At 41.6% G+C, this 22629-nt stretch overlaps 1 protein-coding gene across 1 annotated transcript; it reads left to right on the top strand.

The window, feature by feature from the left end:
• Nucleotides 1-5690: 5690 nt before the first annotated feature.
• GFPT2 (glutamine-fructose-6-phosphate transaminase 2) lies at nucleotides 5691-22124 on the top strand. The gene is made up of 19 exons (XM_042881751.1): nucleotides 5691-5789; nucleotides 10331-10438; nucleotides 11066-11164; nucleotides 11822-11947; nucleotides 12483-12541; nucleotides 13045-13179; nucleotides 14701-14762; nucleotides 15592-15671; nucleotides 15948-16065; nucleotides 16760-16923; nucleotides 17032-17127; nucleotides 17238-17335; nucleotides 17665-17785; nucleotides 18098-18255; nucleotides 18391-18505; nucleotides 19096-19223; nucleotides 19871-20038; nucleotides 20434-20595; nucleotides 21238-22124. The coding sequence occupies exons 1-19, from the start codon at nucleotides 5783-5785 to the stop codon at nucleotides 21280-21282; spliced, it is 2049 nt and encodes a 682-aa protein (XP_042737685.1). The 5' UTR covers nucleotides 5691-5782; the 3' UTR covers nucleotides 21283-22124.
• Nucleotides 22125-22629: the final 505 nt, after the last annotated feature.

Raw genomic sequence — 22629 nt, 5'->3', positions numbered from 1 at the left:
ATCCTTAACAGAAGATCTGAGAAATAACCCACGTGTGAGATGAGTGGATAGGTGGATAGGCCTCACCACAGTGCTGAGGTGAGATGCACAGTCCAGCTAAGCAGCAGGGAGACAGGAGGAGAGCGGACGAAGAAGAGTGGACGAAAAAGAGCATCAGTGACCTTGCCAGGAGTTCTACCTCCTCTCCGTGACCACAAGGTCCCCTGGGGAATGTAGTTCTTCTCTTCTGGACAGGTACCCAGGACTCGAGCATTAACAGTTAAACTCCAGTGCCTCACATGATGTTATGATGTGGAATACCGAAAACCAAAAATCACAGAACCATGACACCTTTCAATCTCATCAGCTGTTGGGCAATAGTGTCCCATACCCACCATCTTAAATGTTAATGTCTTAGAACTGTGGGTATTCAGCAGTGTTTGTCTGTGAGGTTCTTTACTTCCAGTCTCTTTTTAAACAATAGCTGCAGTGCTAAATACAGCAGTCCCTCACCTTTATTTTAACCACAGACAGCATTAAAAAGAGAAGGAAAGTCTTAAGTTCTCAATAGGTTGCCTTCTGATACTTATCTTGAAATAATAAGGGCAGTGGATTTGAAAGTGTGAGGTAAAGCCAGATGCATCTTGTTACATGGGCTGTTTGTAGAGAGTTGGATTGGTTTATCTTCATCTGGAACTGCAGATACGAGGAGCTCTGCAGAAGCGTTTCATCCTCCTGGCACCTCACTCCCCTGCAGCTCTTCCCAGCTGTTCCTGCAGCAGTCTTTTTTACAGGGCAGGTTGGCAGAAGCCATGTAGAGGGGCGTGAGGATGGGGGAAGTCAGGTTTTTATTCAGCCCTCCCCTCTCTTGCTGTGTGGATAGTGCTGGTATGTGTGCCGGAGAACAGCAGGTTTTGATTTGCATAATCAGAAGCTTCTTGCCAGAGAGCTGTCTAAAGGGCAAACCAGAGGGCAGCCAGCAGCAAAACTATTTTCTAGCTTCAAAGGTGTTCCTTTCAAAAGGCCAGTTTAAACCCTTGAAGTATTAAAGCTGAGAAAACAAATCAGGAGAAGAATGGAATGAAATTATTCTTACCAAAATACCAAGCCAGATTCATGTGCTTGGAAGCAGGAATTAACCAGAACAGTGAAGGAATTGCACTTCACCCTGCTGTGCAGTGTGGGTGCAGGTTGGAAAGCACTGAATTCCTGCTGTTGAGAGCAGCCTGCTCTGCTCCTTCCAACCTCACATGGTCTGTGAGGTCCTGTACTTAGGAAAAATACTGAGCAGCTAGGCCTGAGAGCCAGAGATAGAGGGGTAGGGGAGCTATACAGATACCCACGTCCCTCTGTCAGCATTTCTCACTCTACCTAAGGACCACACACCATGTTGAGAAAACTAATCCTGCACCAAAAGCAAGCTTTCTTGAAAAAGCTACAGAATGCTTCTAAGCACTGCTTCTTCTCCCTGCCATCTCCAATTAAATTCTTTGCAGCTCCTGCTATGAGGAATTTACATAAACTCAGGAAACTCATTAATGCCGTTTAAAACCCAGTGCTTTAAATGGGTGATTATTAAATGCACCTTTGTGTTTTTCAAGTATTGCGAATCTAGCTAATTAGCCAGTTTGGCTTTATGTCACATACATAGTATATCATCATGGTATTTCTGCTGAAAGGCTGTCGCTGAATTAAATCCTGAATGCTTAATTCTCTATCATAGGTATGATGTTGATTCACGTGTGTGTAACTCCTCCTAACGTGAATTTCCAGTGCTTTCAACCCAGCTGTTGGACTCGTTCTCCAACAGCTTGAAAGCCGTTAATCACCATCGCATACTCTTAAACTGAAGAAACAGACTTCGACTTCCTTTTCCTAGACAAGTCCTACATGAATTGCTCATTGACACCTCCACTGAGAGAACCATCAGTGCAACAAACATCCTTTCCTCTCCTTTCAACTTCTCAGCAGAAGAAAGGTGTTGCTTTCACTTCAAAGTGCCTTGCTGATCATCTTCAGGACTGGCTGTGGAACTGGGCTGGATGCACAGGACCCCTGGCTGCGTCCTGTCCAGGCACTATGCCATGCACCACTCAGCCTTCTTCAAGCACCAGCAAGGTCAGCCCCTTACGTTTATACTTTTTTCTCTATTTGTGAACCTCAGTCAATTTAAAAGGAATGACTGTGGGTCGACAGCAGTCACTCTGCTACCAGATTAAGAAGAAATGATAGGAAAAATCAGTTCAAGCTGGTAGCCCAAATATTCCTGAAGATCTTGGTAGGAAGCAACTCCATCCTATGTTATTAAAACTGAAATGATGGCAATGACAGTGCTCAGCTTTTCTTAACACTGCAAATATTTTTCTTGGGAGTATATGAAGATTGCAGAGTATATTAAGGATTGCAGAAGGTACAGGAGTCTATCTGAGGAAGGTGGTGGTGACGTGCAACATACAAAGGCAGCTTTTGGTCTCAATTTTTACATTTTGAAGTAATTCTCATTATTATTCCTTTTCTCCAATTTATTTTTTCGGTGAGTTATCATTATTAACACAAGAACTGCTGCTGTTTATTTCAGTATGAGTCTAGCTGCGGGTTATTAGTTCTCAGAATCTGCAGGCACCATTCATTCAGTAGTCTAAAAAAGGTGGTGAACAAGGAGTTTCTAAACGTCAGAGCTGGGTTATAAAACCGGAAAGAACTTCCATTTGCTCACCCATCACCTTCAGCATCACACCCAGATCCACTTGCTCGTGCTGCCTCATAGGACAGCGCTCAAGCTGAGCGCTGTCACCAGTGAAAGGGCCATAAAGCAGTCTGGTCTACTGCCTATCTGCTCCTCCTCATTTTTTCCTGATGTTTATCACACTTCTTCTATACTGCAGTTCACATTCATCATTACTTCATCTGTTACTGTGTACTAGTGACAATGTCTTGGTCATTTTACTCTCTGGGGTAACTGTATTTACTGAAACTCCTCAGTAGGAAGCTCAGTCTTTTGGTATCTAGTGCAGAAAAGAACAAGCTGCATGGATGTGTATCTGAATCTCTTGGTTATGCAAATGCAGTTTGAAATGTTTGTCCTTGAACTGCTGCTGAAAGCTTTTCTAGGCAGATAATGAGCACTGTAAGAACTAGTACCAGCACTAGGCTCACAAAAGAACGTAAGCAGAAATCCTTCTTTTCAACCATGTGCTGAATGATTTTCATTGCTCCTCAGTTTTGCCTAACTGTGCCCCAGGCAGCTCCCTTGTTACTTGATTCTAAAGCAGGGACATAATATTCTCCTTGCTGTACCCTATTATTTCCTTCTTTTATTTTTACTCACTTGTGCAAAGACAGAAAAAAGAAAGTAGCAGCTGGGTAAAAATTTCTGATCTTTAGAGCGTCGCTTCATATTTGCATTCAGACTTTCATGTGAAATTGCATCACTTGACCTTACTTGCTTCTCAGCTGCCTGCCTCTTAGAGCATAAAAATGACAACTTTTGAATTATAGACTGTAAAAAGTACTAATTTTCTAAGCAGTCTCCTGAGAAGAGCACTTCACCAGGGTACAGCAGAATGGAGATATCCTGTTCATGTTGTTTATGGTTGAGGATACTTTCACGTGTTTTGACTTGTAGACTTAAACAGGTTTTAATGAGAGATGGGATCATTTTGATAATCTTGTTTGAGTGCTGCAAAATGTGTTCCTTCAAGCCACAGGCCCACCAAAATACAGTATGTGTATTCTTTAATACACTTCCAAAAAATCTTGGAAAAGCCAAATGGCATTAGACAGATAAGCCTGGGAAGTGTTGACTGGTTAAGTAGTCAAAGCGGCACATTAACCACTAATCAGTGCAACTCAGACTTTCAGCTGAGTCTTTTTTGTTTAGCATTCTCCACGGGAATATCACATGGGAAGATGAAATTGCTTGCATGAGTGAAACTTTGGGTTCTGATTTGTGATCTTTGCTAATTAGTGCTGCAGTGATGTCTGGAAAAAAAAATCCCACAGTGCTGCTTTCCCACTGCCTGTGCCACGTGTTAGCTACCACCCCAGAACCAGCAGCAGTGAGGTCTGAGTCTTCCCAGGTGCTGACACACCAACCCGTGAACAGCAACAAATTGAGATCAATGGCAGTTTGTAGTAATACACTGGAGGCTGAGGAGCAGATGGGCTCTCTGTGAAGGAGGTAACCTTGAGTACTGGGAGGGAGAACAGCTGAAAGTGGTGAAACTTTGAGCTATTGTACATCTGTATTTGTGTATATTTCTTAGCCCTGTGCTGGTTTTCTTAGAAAAGATCATGAGTTTGGTATGATTGTGTAAAAATAAAACACCATCAAGAGCTAACAAGTTACTAAAACCCATGTTGTACAGAGAGTAAAAAAGACCTATTATATTGTTTCATGTAAATAATAATGTCCTTTACTACACATGGCTGAGATGAGTAACTTCCCCTTCCATCTGGGCTAGGCCTGGGGAAACACAAGACCAGAGATTGCTTCAGAGGGGAGGAGCAAGGTGATCTGAAAACAAGACAAACTGGAATGGTGTCAAAACAACCCATCTGATGGCACAGCAGGGGCTGCAGTGATGGCAAATTAGGGTCTGGTTGGCCCCATTCTGAGGTGTGGAAGGAAGAAAACACAAGGGGTTGGTGTCAAGGATGGCGTGTGCAGCTGTACTGCACAGGCAGTAAAAGTACTCGTAGATGTGTTCCTTCTCAGGAGCTAGTTTAAAGCACAATTTCTGATAGGATACTGTTCTTTCATTTTATGACTTCAAGATATTTTAAATCTTGTCTTGGAATTGAAGTGTAACTTCCTCTAGAAACTCCTGTTCTGTGTTAAGGAAGAACCATGGCTTTTAGTGAGTTGAAGTGCTGATGTTCTGATCTTTATTCTTCTTTCAACCTTACCATCAACAGCAAAAGTGACAAAGTTTGGCACAGTCACTCGCCTATGTTAAGGATTTTCTACAAGAAGAGATGTTACATAAACTAAGCCCTTGCTTTTGAGTTTAAATACAGTGTGCTTGAATCACATGTGTTCAAACAGCCGCTTGAGCTACATTTGCCAGCAGCACGCTGCAAGGCCCTCATGCTCAGCTGTTCCTTTGCTCAGAAGAGGCTTCCTGAGATAAAACGCCACAGATTTGGTCAGAAAAGGCAAAGCTGTGCAGGTCGCATCTGCATGGCTGGGCATCTTCATGCCCTGCGTCCAGCCCAAAGGAGCGCACAGCACAGGACTGAAGCACTGCGAGGCTCCGCGGTGCTTTTCTCACAAAGGGAGCAATGGCAGAAGGACCATGCAACCCAGCTGGGAGCTCAGGCAGCTGCTGCTGGGAATCCTCGGCCGCAGGCAGAGGCCGATGGCCGACACCTTTGGCCCTTGTGGCGGTGATGAAGCGACTGCGGAGTGCTTTTAAGTGCTTGCGAGCGGGCAGAGCGCGGACAGCTTCCCCTGGCCAGCCGGGCGGGGGGCTGCCCAGCCCGCAGGCACCGCGCTGACAGGAAGGCCGCCCAGCGGCACCGCGGGGCTCCGCTGCTCCCCCTCTGCGCCACGCTGAGCCGGGCCGGGCGAGACGCGGCGCCCTGGGCAGGGGGAGCCGGGCGGGGTCTGGGCGCGAACCGGCGCGGCCCTCCGCCTCCGCCAGAGCTCTGCCCCCGCCGTGCACCCGGATCGGGGCCCGGGCCCGGCCAATGAGCGCGGAGGCAGCGTGGCCGCATTATAAGAGGCTGCCGAGAAGGCGGCAAGCCCTCAGCCGGGCCGTCGGGTGGGAGCCGCGCTTCCTGTCAGCGAGAAAGGTTCGCCATGTGCGGTGAGTGAGGGGGAGAGAGACGGCGCCGCGGGCAGCGCCAGCGCGGAGACCCGCGTTCTCTCCGGTGGTTCCGCGAAGGGAGCCGGACGAGAGTTGCTTTGTTCCGTGCGCACCCGCGGGACGGTGCGGGGCGAGAGACCCTGTGAGGGGAGTCCATTTTGTGGGCATGGGGAGAGGGGCGAGCGGCTGCGGGGACCCGCGGCTCTGGGCTGTGACGCCGCGCTGAGCGCTGCTGCCCGCCGGGCTGAGGCTGTGCGCGGAGTCCCGCGGAGAGGCTGTGGTTTGCGAACAAAGGCGGTATGGAGCGCCGTTCTTAGCTGCTCAGAGTTTATCCACCTTCCTTATCTCGTGAAGACGGCGAAGATAGCATCTGCATCCGGTATAGGCTTGCTTAAGGTGTACTGTGGGCGAGATTAAAAAGGCACGAAGACCGCTAATGCAATTATTCCGCTTGTGAGGGAAATGGGAGCAGAACTTCACCTGTCCCTTCCCTAAGACTTCCCTTGAGCCTCAGAGGGAAGTTTTTCGTTGAAAGGAGAAAAATCTTTTTCATTTTTAGCAGTCACAGACAAAACCTTCTTTGTGAGATGCAGGCTGACAAAAAGCTGTTTTTCTCCCCAGAAGCGTGCTTTCGGAGCTAGACAGCTTTTCCCTACCTCCGCGTTCTCTTTATAACCTCAAAAAGCGAGTGGCCTCAGAGCCTTTCGCTTGTATGGGAGCAGGAGGTGCTACCTGGCACCTACGTGAATCACTGACTGTCCCTGAAGCATCAGGTGAGAGATTGGCTCAGCGCACACCAAAGGTATGGGCTGCAAGTGAGGAGCACCGTGATGGTGTCAGAGACTTGTGGTTGGGAAATGAGGGTGTTAACGCTGCTCAATGAGTTTGGTAGATCAGTGAGCTTGGGGTGGAGAGACTGACTCAGTGCGGAATGGCACAAAGCAGTAATTCGCAAAGGCAGTGAGGCCACAACGTTAGTTTGTTCCATCAGTGTTTGGAGGTCCGCCACCTTCAGCAGTAGCGAAATAGGCAAATATTGCAAAATAGGTGAGAGTAAAAAGTCCTGCGGAATCACTGGTCTGTTCCCCGAACATAAATCTTGGCCCATTTAATGTGGTGGTTGTTAACCCAAAAGCTGTGCTGTATCTCCTTACTATGCTGACTATACAGAATCACGAAAAATAGTTTAACTTGGAAGGGATTGATCTAAAGATCATTTAGCTGCAGCTGCCCCTGCCCTGATGTAGGAGCTGCAGGAGTTTTTTAGGTTTAGGGATAGAAATATGTCCTGTTATGTTTCCTCTTGCTCTAGGAACTTACGCATGAAGGTTTGATGCCAGCGTTCAGGGTTTTGAAAATGCATAGGTCCTTATGTACTGATATTTACATGCTTTTCAGGAAATGAAGTTGAGATTTACCATGCTCATGTATCTAAAGACAGGGTAGCAGATTTAAAAAAAAAAAAAAAAAAAAAAAAAATCTTAAAACTTATTACCTATTTTAAAAAAACCATTTCATCAGGATAGGAGGTTCTGTCTGGGACTGCTTCACAGCTAAGTTTCTGGTGTCAGCAATGTGCTTACCTCATTAAAGGCACCCATTTATTAAAAAAAAAAAAAAAAAAAAAAAAAAAATTATTATTTTCTCTCAAACTTCAAGTACAGGCTGCCCCCTTCTTGATTTTGGTGAAATCTTGCAATTGCAAGGCTTCTTGTGGAATTTTCCCACAAAAAATACTCAGTGAATATTTTTTCCTCCCCTCTTCTTGATGCTCAGCTTGCAATCCCAAAAGGGCAAAGTTTGAAGTCGTGGTGTGCATGCAGAGGGACATCCTTGCTTTCTGTATCTGTAACAACCCTCTGTTTTGGGTGCTGATTCTGAAGGTAGGCTGTGTTACAGTTGACATCGTTTGTGTTTTTATGCAAACTAGGTAATAGTGGAAAGTTGTAAACTAGACTTAGCATTGAGGTCAAGAGAGCAATGCCCTGGTGAAATGGCCCTGAAGTCATTTCATTGGATTATGTGTTTGTTTGTATCACTTAGGGAAGTATTACGTTCCTTATGCTGTGCCAGCACTTGATACGTATCGCATCAGTATTGCATTAACTTTGAGAACACTTGGGTCTTTATTGGGGAGAAGCAAGCTCTGGAAATAACCTCTAACAGCTTGGGGAGGCTGTTACAAAGGGACTTCTAGCATCACAGACCTCTCTTTATGATTCATCAAGGGTTCAGTCACACTGATTTGCTTCCAAAAGGAATTCAGCTATAAGAGCTCTTTATCAAATGTTGCTTCTCTGCATGTTGAGCAATGCACTTTAAATCTAGTCAAAATGGTGACCGATTAGCGAAGAAAATATGCGAGTGGGTATATTGTGAAGCAGAGGAGTAGCAGGGAAACAGTGCTGAGAGCAAGATAGATTTCCTTTAAGTTGAAGAGTCTTAGTGTACTTCTTAAGAAGTCAGGCTGCACTATTGCTTTCATTGTAACGGCTCCAGTGACTTCTGAGCCTCCCCTGGTTCACGTGTGTGAGCACAGCCCCGGCTCCCTGCAAACAAGGATCCCTTTAACAATCGCAGCACACTGGCAGCATTGTGAGGACGGTCCCAAAGGAAGGTTTTTCCTGGAGCTCTGCGTCGTCCGAGATGCCACATGGAACACACAAGCCTGTTGCATCTTAAATACATTGTGAAATCTGGCCTAGAAAGTAGAGCTGAGTCTGAAACGAGGTGTGTAGCAATGTTTTGGAATGATGTTGAGAAATTTGTATGCTGCTCTTGAGGTTCGTGGTTACTGCCGGAGAACGGTAAATGTCTGTCTGGAAAAATGATCAACAAGCTCTCAGTCTAAGGTGGCTTTATGTAACTGGAGGAACAGTTTTTCAAAGCATCCATGAAGAACAGTGTTTTGCTGTTCAAATTCCCAAATACCTCTTTAAATGTATCCATTGCTTCTGTATCTCCATTAATGTAGGGCTTCTAGAAACAATTAGGTGAAGATCCTCATAAATCTCACTTCTTAAGCAGAAATCTGCATTCCAGCCTATAAGCCTTCCAAGATAAATGCAGATGTCAATGTAACAGTCCCTTGGTCTCACTGTCAGAGCAGCAGCATTCGTGGCTTCAGACCAAGGAGTCCCGAATTCCCAACAATATGTATACAGAAGCATCATTGTAACTGTTTCTTCCTACAACTCTTTACAGTTCAAAAGGTGTAATTGAAGGGGGAGAGGGTGTTGAATTTCAAACAAAGGCTTTTTCTATTGAAAACACTTGCTTGTCTCTTAACTGCTTATCTGTTGAGCTCTTCAAGTCTGGCTTTTGTGAGCTTAGCTTCCAGTCCTGACTTGCTGCTTGGAGAAACTATTGAAACAGTGAGATTAGACTTCTCTGTTGTACTGGGGTGCAGATTTACAAGGGTTAATATCAGGCATAGTTTACTCTTATAGTTACACAAATCCCAAGGAAGGCAGTAGGCAAATAAAATAAGTAATAAATGGTTGTTTCCTTTTGTTTTTCCTTTCCTTTGCAGGTGATGCTTTTTTTTGTTAAACCTTTCCTAAAGATATGATGTCACCCCAAGAAACTCAGTTTAAGAGTCGTGTGTGTGGGGAGGGGGGGGGTGGGTGTGGAAAAACCCAAAACCTAAAAAAGCTGCATTTTGGTTGATGAGTTTGATGAGTGGCCTATTGAAGAGAAGAGAGGTCAGACATGCAGGCTCTTTCAGGCTCCTTCTGTTTGCCAAGTAGGCATCAAGGGGGTGTGTGCCTTTCCTGTGCTGCCTCTGTAGGAGCTGACCTGAGTGACTTGGGGCAGGCGAAGGGATCTGATGTCTGTGCAGGGTTTGGTAGGCAGCTTTGTGTGAGGCAGCGCCAGGGGTGAGTGCTTGGTTTGTGGGTGAGCCTGTTCTGCATCTTCTGTTTCTTTCCTTTGTTGTCTTATCCTTTTGACTTCTGCCCTTTCTTTATGTTGGCCTCTCTATTCCCTTCCTGCTGAAGTGGCTGTTGTATACTAGATTAAGCTGGAGCCTTTCAAAAATAGTGTTGTGCCTAGTACCTACCCATGGGTATTTAGGGCTGTGACTTTGATTACAAAAATCGCCTTGTGTTAGGACTGCTGAATATGTTCCTTCTTTGAGTGTCTAGTTTTAGATTTGGATATAAAATAGATCACAATGTTCCCATTTTCAGCTGTGGTTTCCATGAAAAGTAGGATTTATTTTATTTTATTTTTTTTTTTTGAAGCTCTCTCAACTGTTTAACTCCTGGTGGGTATTATGGGAAGAGTAAGTCAGCCAGGAAAGCTTGTGTTTGTGATCGCTGTGATACTCCTGATTCATTTATTGTGTTTGAGCTCTTTCAATTTAAAAACCCATTAGCAAGAATTGTAGTAAATGAGAGGTGGTATCCTCCTAGTGCCTCTCTGTAATGCTAATAAAGAGTTTTAAGCTGGGTTTGAAGGTATAATGAGTAAAAAAAAAAAAAAAAAAAAAAAATAAATTTTGCTTTTCTTAATCCTTCTTTACTTTTCTCTTTAAACAGGAATTTTTGCTTATCTGAACTACAGAGTACCCAGGACTCGGAAGGAAATTTTTGAAACCCTGATAAAAGGATTACAGAGACTAGAATACAGGGGATATGACTCTGCAGGTATCTAAACTAACTCAACGCGTTACTTTTAGCAACCAGTAGCTACGTATGTTACCTGTGTGACTTCTTGGGTGCTTTCAGCACCATCAGATTTTTCACTGATATCTTTCAGATTGAAAGATCAGCATATTTGTCTCAATTCTTGGAGCTGTTTCTTTCAGCTTGACTCAGAACTTCCAGTTGGGTGTTCAACTCTGGAATCAGATGGTGGTTGAAGTTTGGTACACCTAAGCAAAGTAAATAAGGTGTGAGGAAGAAGACTTGTGGGTCATTTAGTTTGTGCCTCATTGTTTTTGGTACATGTAAATCCTTGTGAAAAGATGAGGAAGCTTGAGCTTTTAATTTGAGTCCCCTAATTTTACCAGGCGAAATATATCAGTGTATCCTCAAGTAAAATTTGAGATGACCCTGTACTTTTTTCGTCTGTGCAGTGGTTAGATGTCAAGCTGGCTTGATTTTTAAGTGATTTGAAATCAGATAGTTTGATTGGAAAATACACAGGTGCAGTGACAGATATCTCTTGGAAGGATGGTTTTGAAATAACCATTGGATCTGCATGTGCTCGATTGTATTTTCTCAGCCAGTGTATTTCATACTTTCAATATGTGTCTGTGTGCTGTATTACAGGAGTGGCAATTGATGGAAATAATAATGAAGATAAAGAAAGGTTCATCAAACTGGTCAAGAAAAGAGGAAAAGTAAAGGCCCTGGAAGAAGAGTTGTACAGTAGGTGCCTTTAAAAATACCCCTTTACTTTGGCCAGGTAATATCTGCATCTCAGCAGGAAGTTGGACCGTGAAATTTACTGTCATGATTTTGTGGCAGAAATAACTGCATTATGTAATCTAATGGTGGTTAAAGAGTCTGCACTTGAAAAGCAATCTGACCTCTGGATACCATGCTGTGAAATTATCAGTCTACTTCCCCTCTCATTTAGTTGCCTCTTTGTTCAGTACTTGGGCTCCCTTGGTGCTTTATTTTGGTGATTTCTGTGCCTGGTAGCTGAGATGTCGGAACGTGGACTCTGACAGAATTTATGAGCGTTTAAGCAGCTGGCTGCCATCACAATCTGCTTTATGCTGTGCTTCCGTCTGTAAAGTTGTGTTTTAGTAAGTTGATGCTATTATTTGTAGTAATGTGTTCTGTTGGCCTAGCTGTTAGTATTGGCTGAGAATGCTTCAGTCTTGCCAAACAAAGTTTTAATCAGCCGCTTGAACTATCTGAAGTGTAATGTCAAGTAAGCAAATGGTTTAAAAGGAAGCCAGAAGATAACTTCTAGATTTTTGCTGTAAGAATTCTCTTAGAATTTTATTTACTAACTTTGTGTGAGTGAAAGACAAACTCAACTTTAAATACTGAATAAGATGAATTTCTTGTCTGTAGAACAAGATGACTTGGATTCCAAAGCAGATTTTGAAACGCATTTTGGAATTGCTCATACTCGCTGGGCGACCCATGGAGTACCAAGTGCAATAAACAGCCACCCTCAGAGATCAGATAAAGGGAACGGTATGTATCTGCAGCACTTCAGAACTGTAAGAATTTGAAGTCCTGGTATCCACATAGTACAAATACACTAAAGCAAGTGAGAAAAGAGGCTGTCTGCGTCTTATATGACATAGGGCTAAGTTTTTGCTGTTCTACTTAGGTTAAACACTTATGCAATCACATAGGCTCTTTTGAGGCTAAAGTAGCACTGTGAGAAGCTGAAGAGGTCTGTTCTCTGAAAACTCATGCAAGTTAGTCAAAGGAAAACATTCTATAAGAATCTAAAAAGCTAAGTGCATCAGTATTGTCATGGCTGGAAAAAGATTGCTGTAAGGCATGTCTTGCTGCTATTCTCTTGGGTATATAGTTTGGAACAACATTTGTATGCCTTCAAAATTCCCAAGCTTCAGCTTGCTGCTCTGCATGTTATAGTAAACTGCAGGTCTGAAAATGATAGCAGGTAGTTTCTAGTGCACTTCTTTCTCTTGTCATGTATTCTGGGTTAAATGTCTTAGTTTTCCATGTGTATTTAATAATTTATTTTTCTTTCTTTTAGAATTTGTTGTTATCCATAATGGAATCATCACAAATTACAAAGACCTGAGAAAATTTTTGGTAAGCCTGTGGCTTGTTGATTCTAAAACTGAAAGTAAATGCCCCACCATCTGCTGTTTGGTCTTTCATGACTGTTAGAATTTTAATTCAATGTTCTTGATGTCAGCTATAAAATAGTAGTGTGAGGGAGTCTAAGAAAGGTATTCAGGAGCTCGTGAGCTGCAGTATATTCTTGTAACTTCATGCAAAGTAATTACCTACAGAGTAGCATAGTGTTCAAATTGATGGAAGGCATGTGAGGAGTGGGCTCCCTCCTGTCTCGTTGCTTAACAGATGATAAGCAAGTCTTACTGCAGTGTTTCTCGGAGAGTAAGCTGTGACAAGATGGGTCTTTATGCTTTGTAGTGGTGTGTGTGTGTGTGTATGTATGCATGTTTATGCATGAACCAGTCCAATGCAGTGCTTTGAGCAGTCTGTTTTACTGTGCAGTATCTGGTGGGAGACAGATGAAGTGTTTGTTGCCTGAGGATGTAAACTTCTTACTTTCCTGTATGATGTTTCAGGAAAGCAAAGGCTATGAATTTGAGTCTGAAACAGATACAGAAACGATCCCTAAACTGATCAAATATATGTATGACAACAGAGAGAGTGAAGACACCAGTTTTTCAGCCTTGGTAGAAAGAGTTATTCAACAGTTGGTAAGTGGGAGGTTCAATTTCTTTTCCCTTTAACAAGTGTAAGCTATTTATGATGTTCCTTAGGATTCTGTATTTATGCCTCAGGATCCTCTGCAGGATTCCTTAGAAGATTCTAAAAAAAAATGCTTTTTGGCCTCTGGAGAATGCTTAACAGACCAAGAAATCAGATTAAAAATTTGGGAACTTCAAAGGCTTTTCAGTGCTAAATTTTAAATTGCATTAGAAGGTGGTGGGTGGCTTTGGGGTTTTTTATTGTTGCTGTTCTTTGGGTTTGTTTTAACTTTTTAGTTATAAAAAGTTTTAGCTTTTTTTTTTTTTTTAATTTAAGAAAGAGGTTATCACAGTTTCTGAGTGAAGAACTAAGTTAGAAATAACTGATGGAGCCTCTGAGCCTTGGTATCTCTCACAAAGGACAGCACGCATTCTTAGGCTATTCTGATCTTTTAAAACTTAAAACACTGCAGTGATTCAAGTTTGTCTGATAAGATGCCTTGGCTCCTAAGTTTGGAAATAGATCTAACAAGCTGTAATGATTCATGGCTTAGCTGGTTCCCAAACTGTGAAGTAGTAATCTACTGTTACTTCACTGTGAATGCTTAAGATCTTTGATAGATGCACTGCAAACTTGGAGAAAGCTTGCTTTGTTTCCTGCCCAGTCTCCAAGCACATGGTTTCTCTCCCCTTCCTGCAGTTTCTTACACTCTTTATGACCTCTTCTTCCTCTCTAAAGCAGCTCTGTAGTAGTGTTCTCCTTGGAGCAGGGCTGGAATACACATGAAGCAAAGGTCTGCATGGGTCGGAAGGGAATAGTGGTGCAGTAACCTAGTTGAGAGGAAGGCTAAATTCATCTGTGTGCGAGAACAAGCGCAGAGTAGTCTCAGACCAGAGCATTGTAAGAGAAGGGAGCATTACATCTCTTTGCTGGGTGGGAGAGCTTTTGCTCTTCCCTTTAGAACACTTCTCAATTTTGCAAGCTGCATTAATACTGTGGAGCTGTTGATTGTGCATTCCTGTTTTTGTTGTGGGTGCGGGGATCTGGTGGTTGGTTGGTTTGTTTGTTTTGGTAAATGAGTTAATGAGATTTTGCTGCTTAAACTAGAAGTAGTGACTGCAGAATTTTTAGTTTGAAATGCATGACAGACAAACCTGTGTGTGCATATTCTTACTAAAACTAAACTTGTAACTGAACTTTTATGTTAATTATCAGTAACTCTCTTGAAATTTTCTTCATCCTTGCAGTGGAAGGTTTTGTTTTTATTTATAAAAGGAGGCAAATTATCTTGCCTAAGTGCTTCCTTCCTGATCTTTCAACTGCTGCACCCTGTGTGTTAGCTTGCTCTGCTTTGTGACCAATTCCTTTTAAAGGTGCAGTCTGCCCTTCGGAAAGAGATTCCTGATAGTAGTAAGAGCTTTCCTTTGGGCCCTCCTCAGGAAGAGGGGCCCCAGTTATATGAGGCACAACTAATTGAGATAAGTCGTTCAGGATTTTTTTTCTTCCTTTCCTGTCTCCATGGTTTTCAGGAAGGTGCTTTTGCACTGGTTTTCAAGAGCATCCATTACCCAGGTGAAGCTGTTGCTACCAGGTTAGTAAAAGCCCGTTTTATGTGTAGTTCATGCCATTTTAGGTTAAGAACATTAAGACTGTGCTGATATTTCTGCTTCATTTAAAAAGGGGAGGGGTAAGGTACAAATTTATTTATTTAATTACAATTTATTTTGGATATAAAGACTGTTTTGTAATACAACTAAAAAGCCCATTGCTTCTGTGGTCTAAAAAGGGGCTATATTAAGGTCATGAAAAAGCCAGCTGTGTCATCATTCAAACTGAAAAACATCTTCTGAACTATTCTATATCAAGTTTGACTTTGGGTTTTCAGGAGTGAGGGGATTAACAGGAGCTAAACTTGTGATCTGAGGTGTTGAGAAAATGAATTACTTTTTTATTCCTGTGAGATTTTTAAAGTAAGCTCTTTAATACGGCACGTGACCTATATAATTCAAAAATTATCTTAATATCCTACAGTTTTAGAGATTGACAGTATAAAATGCTTAAGGGTGGAATAGTATGTTAATAGCAAAGAACTATTTGCTAGTTAGGTTTGGAGGCAAAGTGAGCTTTATTTAAAAATGGGACTCAAACTGGTGCCTTCATGTACATCTCCCTCTACCTGGGTGTAGATCACTGGGAAGGAATCACCAAAGCATATGGCACTTAGTCATATAATAAACTTTGGAGAGTCTTAAATAAGCCAAGTTTATGCAGTTTCTGTCATATAACAGTATTAGGATCAGAGTTGAGGAGGATCTTCCTATTTAGGTTAAATCGGATATTGTCTTTCATCTTCACTGTTGTCCTTTAACTTCTCTGCATGCAGCTTTCTTTATATAAACTTGGCTGTTTTCCCTTTGTAGAAGAGGGAGTCCTTTGCTCATTGGAGTTAGAAGCAAGTACAAGCTTTCCACTGAACAGATTCCTGTTTTATATGGAACATGTAAGTTGATAAATCTAATTATGTTGTTTTTAAGAGCCAAAAGTTGTAGTTAATTTGTTTTATTGGAAACAAGGTTAATTAGTCTTTGTACTATAAAATTGCCAGCTGATCCTCCAAATATCTTCTTATCTGAAAGTGTTCTATTTTTACACTGCTCCCTTCCCCTGAAAAGTATTTGCATAATGTGCAACTATGATAACTTTAACCTGAATAGCCTGTAATCTCCAACTTGAACAGGTCTGGTTTTGCATTTTAAGTGCCTCATTTCTTCAACAGGCAACATTGAGAATATGAAGAACATGTGCAATTCACGAATGAAAAGACTGGACAGCTCTACCTGCCTTCATGCTGTTGGGGATAAAGCAGTAGAATTTTTCTTTGCTTCAGATGCAAGGTAAGAACTGCTTTTGTTTAGAAGTGAGATGATTCTGGAAATCTTACGCTGTTTTGTTGCTGCACAGCTCTGTTCTGTTAGGATAGCTGTTTATCAGAGTTACTTCATTAAGCCCATGAGATAAGACATTTGAGTAATGTAGAGGCTTGACAACAGTATTTGAACTGTTTACTGGTGCAGTGTCTGCAAATTACTTACCTCCTTGCCTTCTATGTAAAATGCATCCAGTGCAGGAAGGTGAGTACAAGTTGCCACTATCAGGCAATTCTTTGGGCAGACTCTAACTGGGTGTGAGTTTTGGCATTTTAATCCAGCTATCTGGGATATCAGAGGAGAAAAGAGTGGTGAAGTTCCAAACTAAAGAGGAACCTAGGTACTGGGTATGCACTTGTCTCAGAAGCAAGATCCTGACCTTGGAGATCTATCCAAGATGACAAGAGACAAAATCACATTGGCACAAATTTGCTGAAGTGAGTTGCTGTGCTGGACCTTCCTGCTCCAGTTTTCTGTGAGAGTTCAGGAGGAGCAGCAGATGGAGCCATTTCCTTCGAGACGGATCTATTTGTAGTTAGGCCCAAAAGGAAGATAGAAATGGGCTAGACAAGCAATATAGCATATTTAATTGCTTTGAGGAGTGCTGCTGCCACCTCTTACTGAAATGTCGGGTTTGTCTTGCTTTTGTTTTTCTCTGTAGTGCTATCATTGAGCACACCAACAGAGTGATTTTCTTAGAAGATGATGACATTGCAGCAGTAACTGATGGGAAGCTTTCGATTCACCGTCTGGAGCGTTCAGCTAGTGACGATCCTTCCCGGGTCATCCAGACCTTGCAGATGGAATTGCAGCAAATCATGAAGGGTGAGTTGAAACATGTAAATGAAAATTCTCTTTGTAACTGTAACAATCTCCAAATAACAAGCCATATCTGTATATATAAGCATGACCTTGTAATGTTTTTCTTAACAGGTAACTTCAGTGCATTCATGCAAAAGGAAATTTTTGAACAACCAGAATCAGTTGTCAATACTATGAGAGGCAGGGTGAATTTTGAGAACAGCACAGGTAACTCAGACTAGGCATTCAAGCTGCACTGAGCACACATGATTTTAAGCCTATTAGCTGGAAAATACCATACACGGTTGATATATGCTTTTTCTTTTGTTTGATTGCAGTCCTGCTGGGGGGTCTGAAGGACCATTTGAAAGAAATCAGAAGATGCCGAAGGCTGATCATTATTGGCTGTGGGACCAGTTATCATGCTGCAGTAGCTGTACGTTCAACCTTAGCTGTACTGCACCTATACCTCTTAGTTGCTGGGCTTTTAATAGAACAGATCTTCATCTGCTTTTCCTTCTGTACCACAAACTTTGCTTTTCACTGCGGCATTGCAGCATTTGTTTAATCTGCCTTTGTGCCATGTTCTTCATTAAAACTCCGGTGCTGTTACCTACCATGCTAGAAAAGTAACTTTTTTCATCTTGGTAAGCTCAAACTGTCTATTTTTGCAGTAGGAATCAATTTAGATTCTTTCTCGCTCTTTCAATGTCAGGTCTTTATGGGTGTTGATATTAACAGATATCGTGTGTTGCTTCATTACAGACTCGACAAGTACTGGAAGAATTAACTGAATTACCTGTGATGGTGGAACTTGCTAGTGACTTCTTGGACAGGAACACACCTGTGTTCAGAGATGATGTCTGCTTTTTTATAAGTCAGTCAGGTGAGCTGTTTCTGCTGTTTGTTTTACTGAGTGCAAACTAAAGAGAAATAAAAAACCTCCTTTGCTTTCTGAACGTTGCAAAGGAGGATGCTGGGCTGTGTTCGTCTTGAATGAAAGTTTATTTTGGTCTTGATTCAAATACACAGACAAAGGGTGAGTGCTGAAATGTTTGTTCTGGGCATGGATACAGTTGTTCAGAACAACTGTATATTAACTGTATATTATTATAACAGAATAATTTCTTCCGTAGTATTTTTCAGGAGTTGTTGCTATCCTATGTGAACTTTAAATCAAGTTGTGAATGCTTTCCAGGTGAAACTGCAGATACCCTTATGGCTTTGAGGTATTGCAAAGAACGCCGTGCTCTAACAGTTGGCATCACAAACACCGTGGGAAGCTCAATATCCAGAGAGACTGACTGTGGTGTACATATCAATGCTGGACCTGAGATAGGTGTGGCAAGCACAAAGGTAGGAGCTGTTTGGTGTTCAATTTTTACACTTTACCACTGTGTAATCCAATTATAGTTTTAATCATAGCACTTCAGATTGAGATCATAGTAACTCACTTAAGCTTGGCTGCTAAATGCTCTGTTTTGTCTGCAGGCTTATACCAGCCAGTTTGTGTCTCTTGTAATGTTTGGCCTCATGATGTCTGAAGACCGAATTTCTCTGCAGAAAAGGAGAAGGGAAATCATTAGTGGACTAAAATCATTGCCAGGTATATTGATATTTATTTTGGGTTTGAGGAGATTTTGTTTAATGGATAATACAGAAATGTAAAAAACCTTTGAAAAATATTTAAGTTGCTCTTTTCCTTTCTCCCTGAAAGGTAGATAACATACGAAAAATAGGCTACTACACCAATTGCCAGTTTTACAAATATACTTCCAGAAAACTTGGCAGAAAGATTAGAATTACAGTAGGATAGCTTTGAGAATTATTCCTTGATCTCCTATAGATAATCTAAAATTTGTAATGCCTTTCACTTTAAACCAGTATAGGGGAAACAAAACTAATCCAAACTGACTTTAAAACAGATGTTCAGAACTTCCTTTAGTATTTCAGATGGGATACATCGACTCTGCTTAAACTAATAGTCATCTTAAATTTGTTACTGTACATAAGATCAGACAAAGCACGTTTAAAGCTCTATCAAAGTTGCAGATATAGGAAGTTAACACCTGAATTATGTTAAGCATATTTGTTACAAAAATATCATTAGAGAATCATACTACAAAAAGCTAGGAAATACTATTTTTTTTTCCAGTTGATGGAGAATTTATATGTGCTTTTTATGTGATCCAATAGAGATGATTAAAGAAGTCTTGTCCTTGGATGAGAAGATACATGACTTGGCTCTTGAGCTGTACAAACAAAGGTCACTGCTGGTTATGGGTCGTGGATATAATTATGCCACTTGTCTGGAAGGAGCTCTGGTAGGAATCTCTCAAAGTCATTGGATACTACTTGAAATGAGCTTTTGTTTCTGCAGCACTTTTTCTCATATCTATTTACAGTTTAATTCTGCTGCTATAAAACTGCTGCCATGTGTAATTAGAACGATTAATCCTGTTGGACTGAACACACACATAAGGTGAATTTGGTGTCATTCTTAAATACGCTTAAGGAGTGTATTTAAAAAAAGAAAATGAAAAAAACCCTACAACTTAATACCACTTAAAATGCTGGTTGTTTGAAAATATCCTCATAAAACACTGTTCAATATACTGGTGTTCAGGCAAGATGTTCATGCAGGGAACTGCTAAATTAATTACAGATACCCTCATGTAATGGAGCTATGTCCATCTCTCATAGAAGTTAGAAATGTGGTGCTAGATGTTAAGCTCTTAAAAATTCCTGTTGATCACTCCATTTCATTCTCTGCAAATGCATGTGCATGAGCAAGCTCCATTTCCACCAGCAGCCTGCTGGAAATCCCAGTGTATGGGAATGTCTGTTCTAGCCATTAACTGATTTTTGAAAAGAGCAATTGCATTTAATTGATGGATGTTTTGCTTCTTGCAGCTTTTATTTCTAATCTAATTTACTTCTAACTTTCTGGTATTTGCATTTGTTTTGTTAGAAAATAAAAGAAATCACCTATATGCACTCTGAAGGTATCCTGGCTGGTGAGCTTAAACATGGTCCGCTAGCCCTAATAGATAAACAGATGCCTGTTATCATGGTCATAATGAAGGATCCTTGCTTCACCAAGTGCCAGAATGCTCTGCAACAGGTCACAGCTCGACAGGTAAGCTGTAAAGTAATGCAGTGTTGTAGGGAAAGAAATTGTGCACGCTGGATTGTTGCCAAATACATTTCAGAGGCAGGATTTGGTGAGGGTATTTTTTTTCTACTTAAAAAGTTATAAATAAGGTGCTATAGCTTCATTGCAGCTTGCAGTTTAACACCAGTAATGGTAAGTGATTGTATGTAGATGTTTCTTGATCTTGAATCAAAGAGAATAATGTTAAAACTCTAATGATTGTTGCATGAGACTTGAATGTTTTCAGTGAGTGACAGAACCCATTGTGCAGGAATAACATTTTCTTGGTTAGCTATCCTTGTTATTTTTTCAAACATAGTACAGATATGCTGTGAACTAATATTTCAAAGCAGCTCTTAACTGTAGAACTTTACTTTCAGGGTCGTCCAATCATCCTGTGTTCTAAGGAAGACACAGAAAGCTCAAAATTTGCCTACAAAACCATTGAGCTGCCTCACACAGTTGACTGCCTTCAAGGAATCTTGAGTGTTATTCCTCTCCAGTTGCTTTCATTCCACCTGGCTGTTCTCAGAGGATATGATGTAAGTGCTTTCTATGTATAGCATTCCAGTTGGAGCAGTTTTGCACTTCCTCCTACCAATGTTAAGGAAGAGGCAAGGTTACATAGCATTTCTAACAGAGAACTATGGTAATAGTTGCTGCAACTGGTACTTACTGTGGTAGTAGAGGTGGCATTTCACTGCCAATTCTTCAGCCTTTTCTTGAATTGGCATGGATGATGGTTCTAAAAAAATGTAAAGATTGTTTGCTTAGTTTGATTAGTGAAGAATGCAGATAATAATTTGTCAGAAAACTAAGCATTGAAGAGTGATATTGCACTTCAACAGAGAAGAGTTTATTGCTTTGTACAGCTTAGTTTGTTGACTCTGTCTAGGTGTGTCAGTTTGGTAAAGATGACCCTGTTGGAAAGGCATCCTGTGCAAAACAATATATTAAGATTTGTTAGGAGGTTCTTGCAGGTAATGATGAATTCAGCAGTGAGTTATCTGCAGATCTGTAGTCTCTTGTGTGCATTAGTGTGTCCAGAATAAAGCAGAACTCAGTAGGAATTCTTTTCTAAAAAAGCAAAAAACACCAAACAGAACAGCACACTAAATGAACTATCGAATGCAGAATGCCAGTTATGTTCTGTCACACACTGACAGCCTGTCTTTTCGTTCTAGGTGGATTTCCCAAGGAATTTGGCCAAATCGGTTACTGTAGAATAACAGCCAAGAATAGTGGATATTTTTATCACCAGACCTCTGTGTTATGCTTATTGAAATGTGTTGTTCTGAATCAATAGGTACATGTTTTTCAAAGGGAATGAGAGTGATAACTGGTCAGTGGCAGAAGGATTTATCTTGCAGCTTTAAAAGCTCCCGATGTGCCTTGTTACCCAAGTGCTTTTGCTCACAGCAAATATTTCTAAGTCCCGAAATTGCCAAAGGATAAGATAAAAATCAATGTTTACACATGGTATACTGAATGAACTTTTCTACTGTGCAATATATATATATATATACAGCTCTCTTCAGAGTAACTGTGAACATTTTTTTTTTTTTTTTTAGCCTACACTACTTAACTAGTTTTAAAGATAAAGTATTTATAAGTACAACTGTATAGCATTTCTTAAGTTATTTTTTTTAGTACATTGCTTAACTACAGCATTGGTAATGAGTCGACATGCTCAGTACTCATGGGGAGTTTGTGTACAGTTTTTTAGATTTTTCTACTACAGCTTCAAACTGGAAATTGCTTGTCCTCTTCCTCCCAGTTTCCTGCCCCCCTACTCCTACAGTTTGCACCTGGTTTGTATTTCACCACCTTTTGCAAAGAGTTCCTGTGGCCGTAAATTCTCAGCTGTGTTTTCAGCTCTTCCTCCTACTTTCAAGCTAATGCTGTGAGAAGGCCCAGCAGTGTTTTGTATACTGCCCCAGTTCTTATTGCCTGGCTTGTATAGAGCAACAAAATAAGGGAACTTCCAAAATAGTGTATCCTCCAAAAGGTACTTCTGGTTGAAGTGTGTACAATGTAATTAATATGCAATTAAAGAAAATATTATACAGATGCTTCTTGTTTTGGGGCTTTTTTTTCCCCTCTTAGTCACTTGTATGATCTGAAAGCTGCAACAACAGTGCAAAACACCACCACGAGGGCTGTTGTGTTCCAACAGTCAAGAACAGAACATCACCATATAAAAACACACATGCGTGGCACATGTATTTGGTAAAGAGTTACTGGTGTATTTGAATAAGTTCTCCTTGTTTTGCTGTGGTGGAGAGACGGTCCCACCCTGCAGTCCCAATTGATGCCACCGCTGCCAGTGACGTCAGAAGTGCGGTGACAGTCTGACGTACGGTGATGACATCACGCCGGAGGGCGGCGATCGGGCCCGGATTGGCTCAACCTCCCCTCTCCCACTGCAGTGCTTCCCCGCTGCCCTGCCTTATATAGCGCCAGGTCTGTCCCGCCCCCGGACCACCGTTGGCTGAGTTTCGCGGTATGGGCTCGCGATTGGTCCCAGTGGCTGCCCGTCAGCGCGCTCAGGCCTGGCGCGGCCTGCGCGGAGCACC

This window comes from Lagopus leucura, unplaced genomic scaffold, assembly GCF_019238085.1.
Source record: "Lagopus leucura isolate 7727_CA_CO unplaced genomic scaffold, USGS_WTPT01 Super-Scaffold_100030, whole genome shotgun sequence".
Lineage (NCBI taxonomy): Eukaryota > Metazoa > Chordata > Aves > Galliformes > Phasianidae > Lagopus > Lagopus leucura.
Note: the sequence above shows the minus strand (reverse complement) of the source record. Positions and strands in the feature narration are given on the sequence as shown.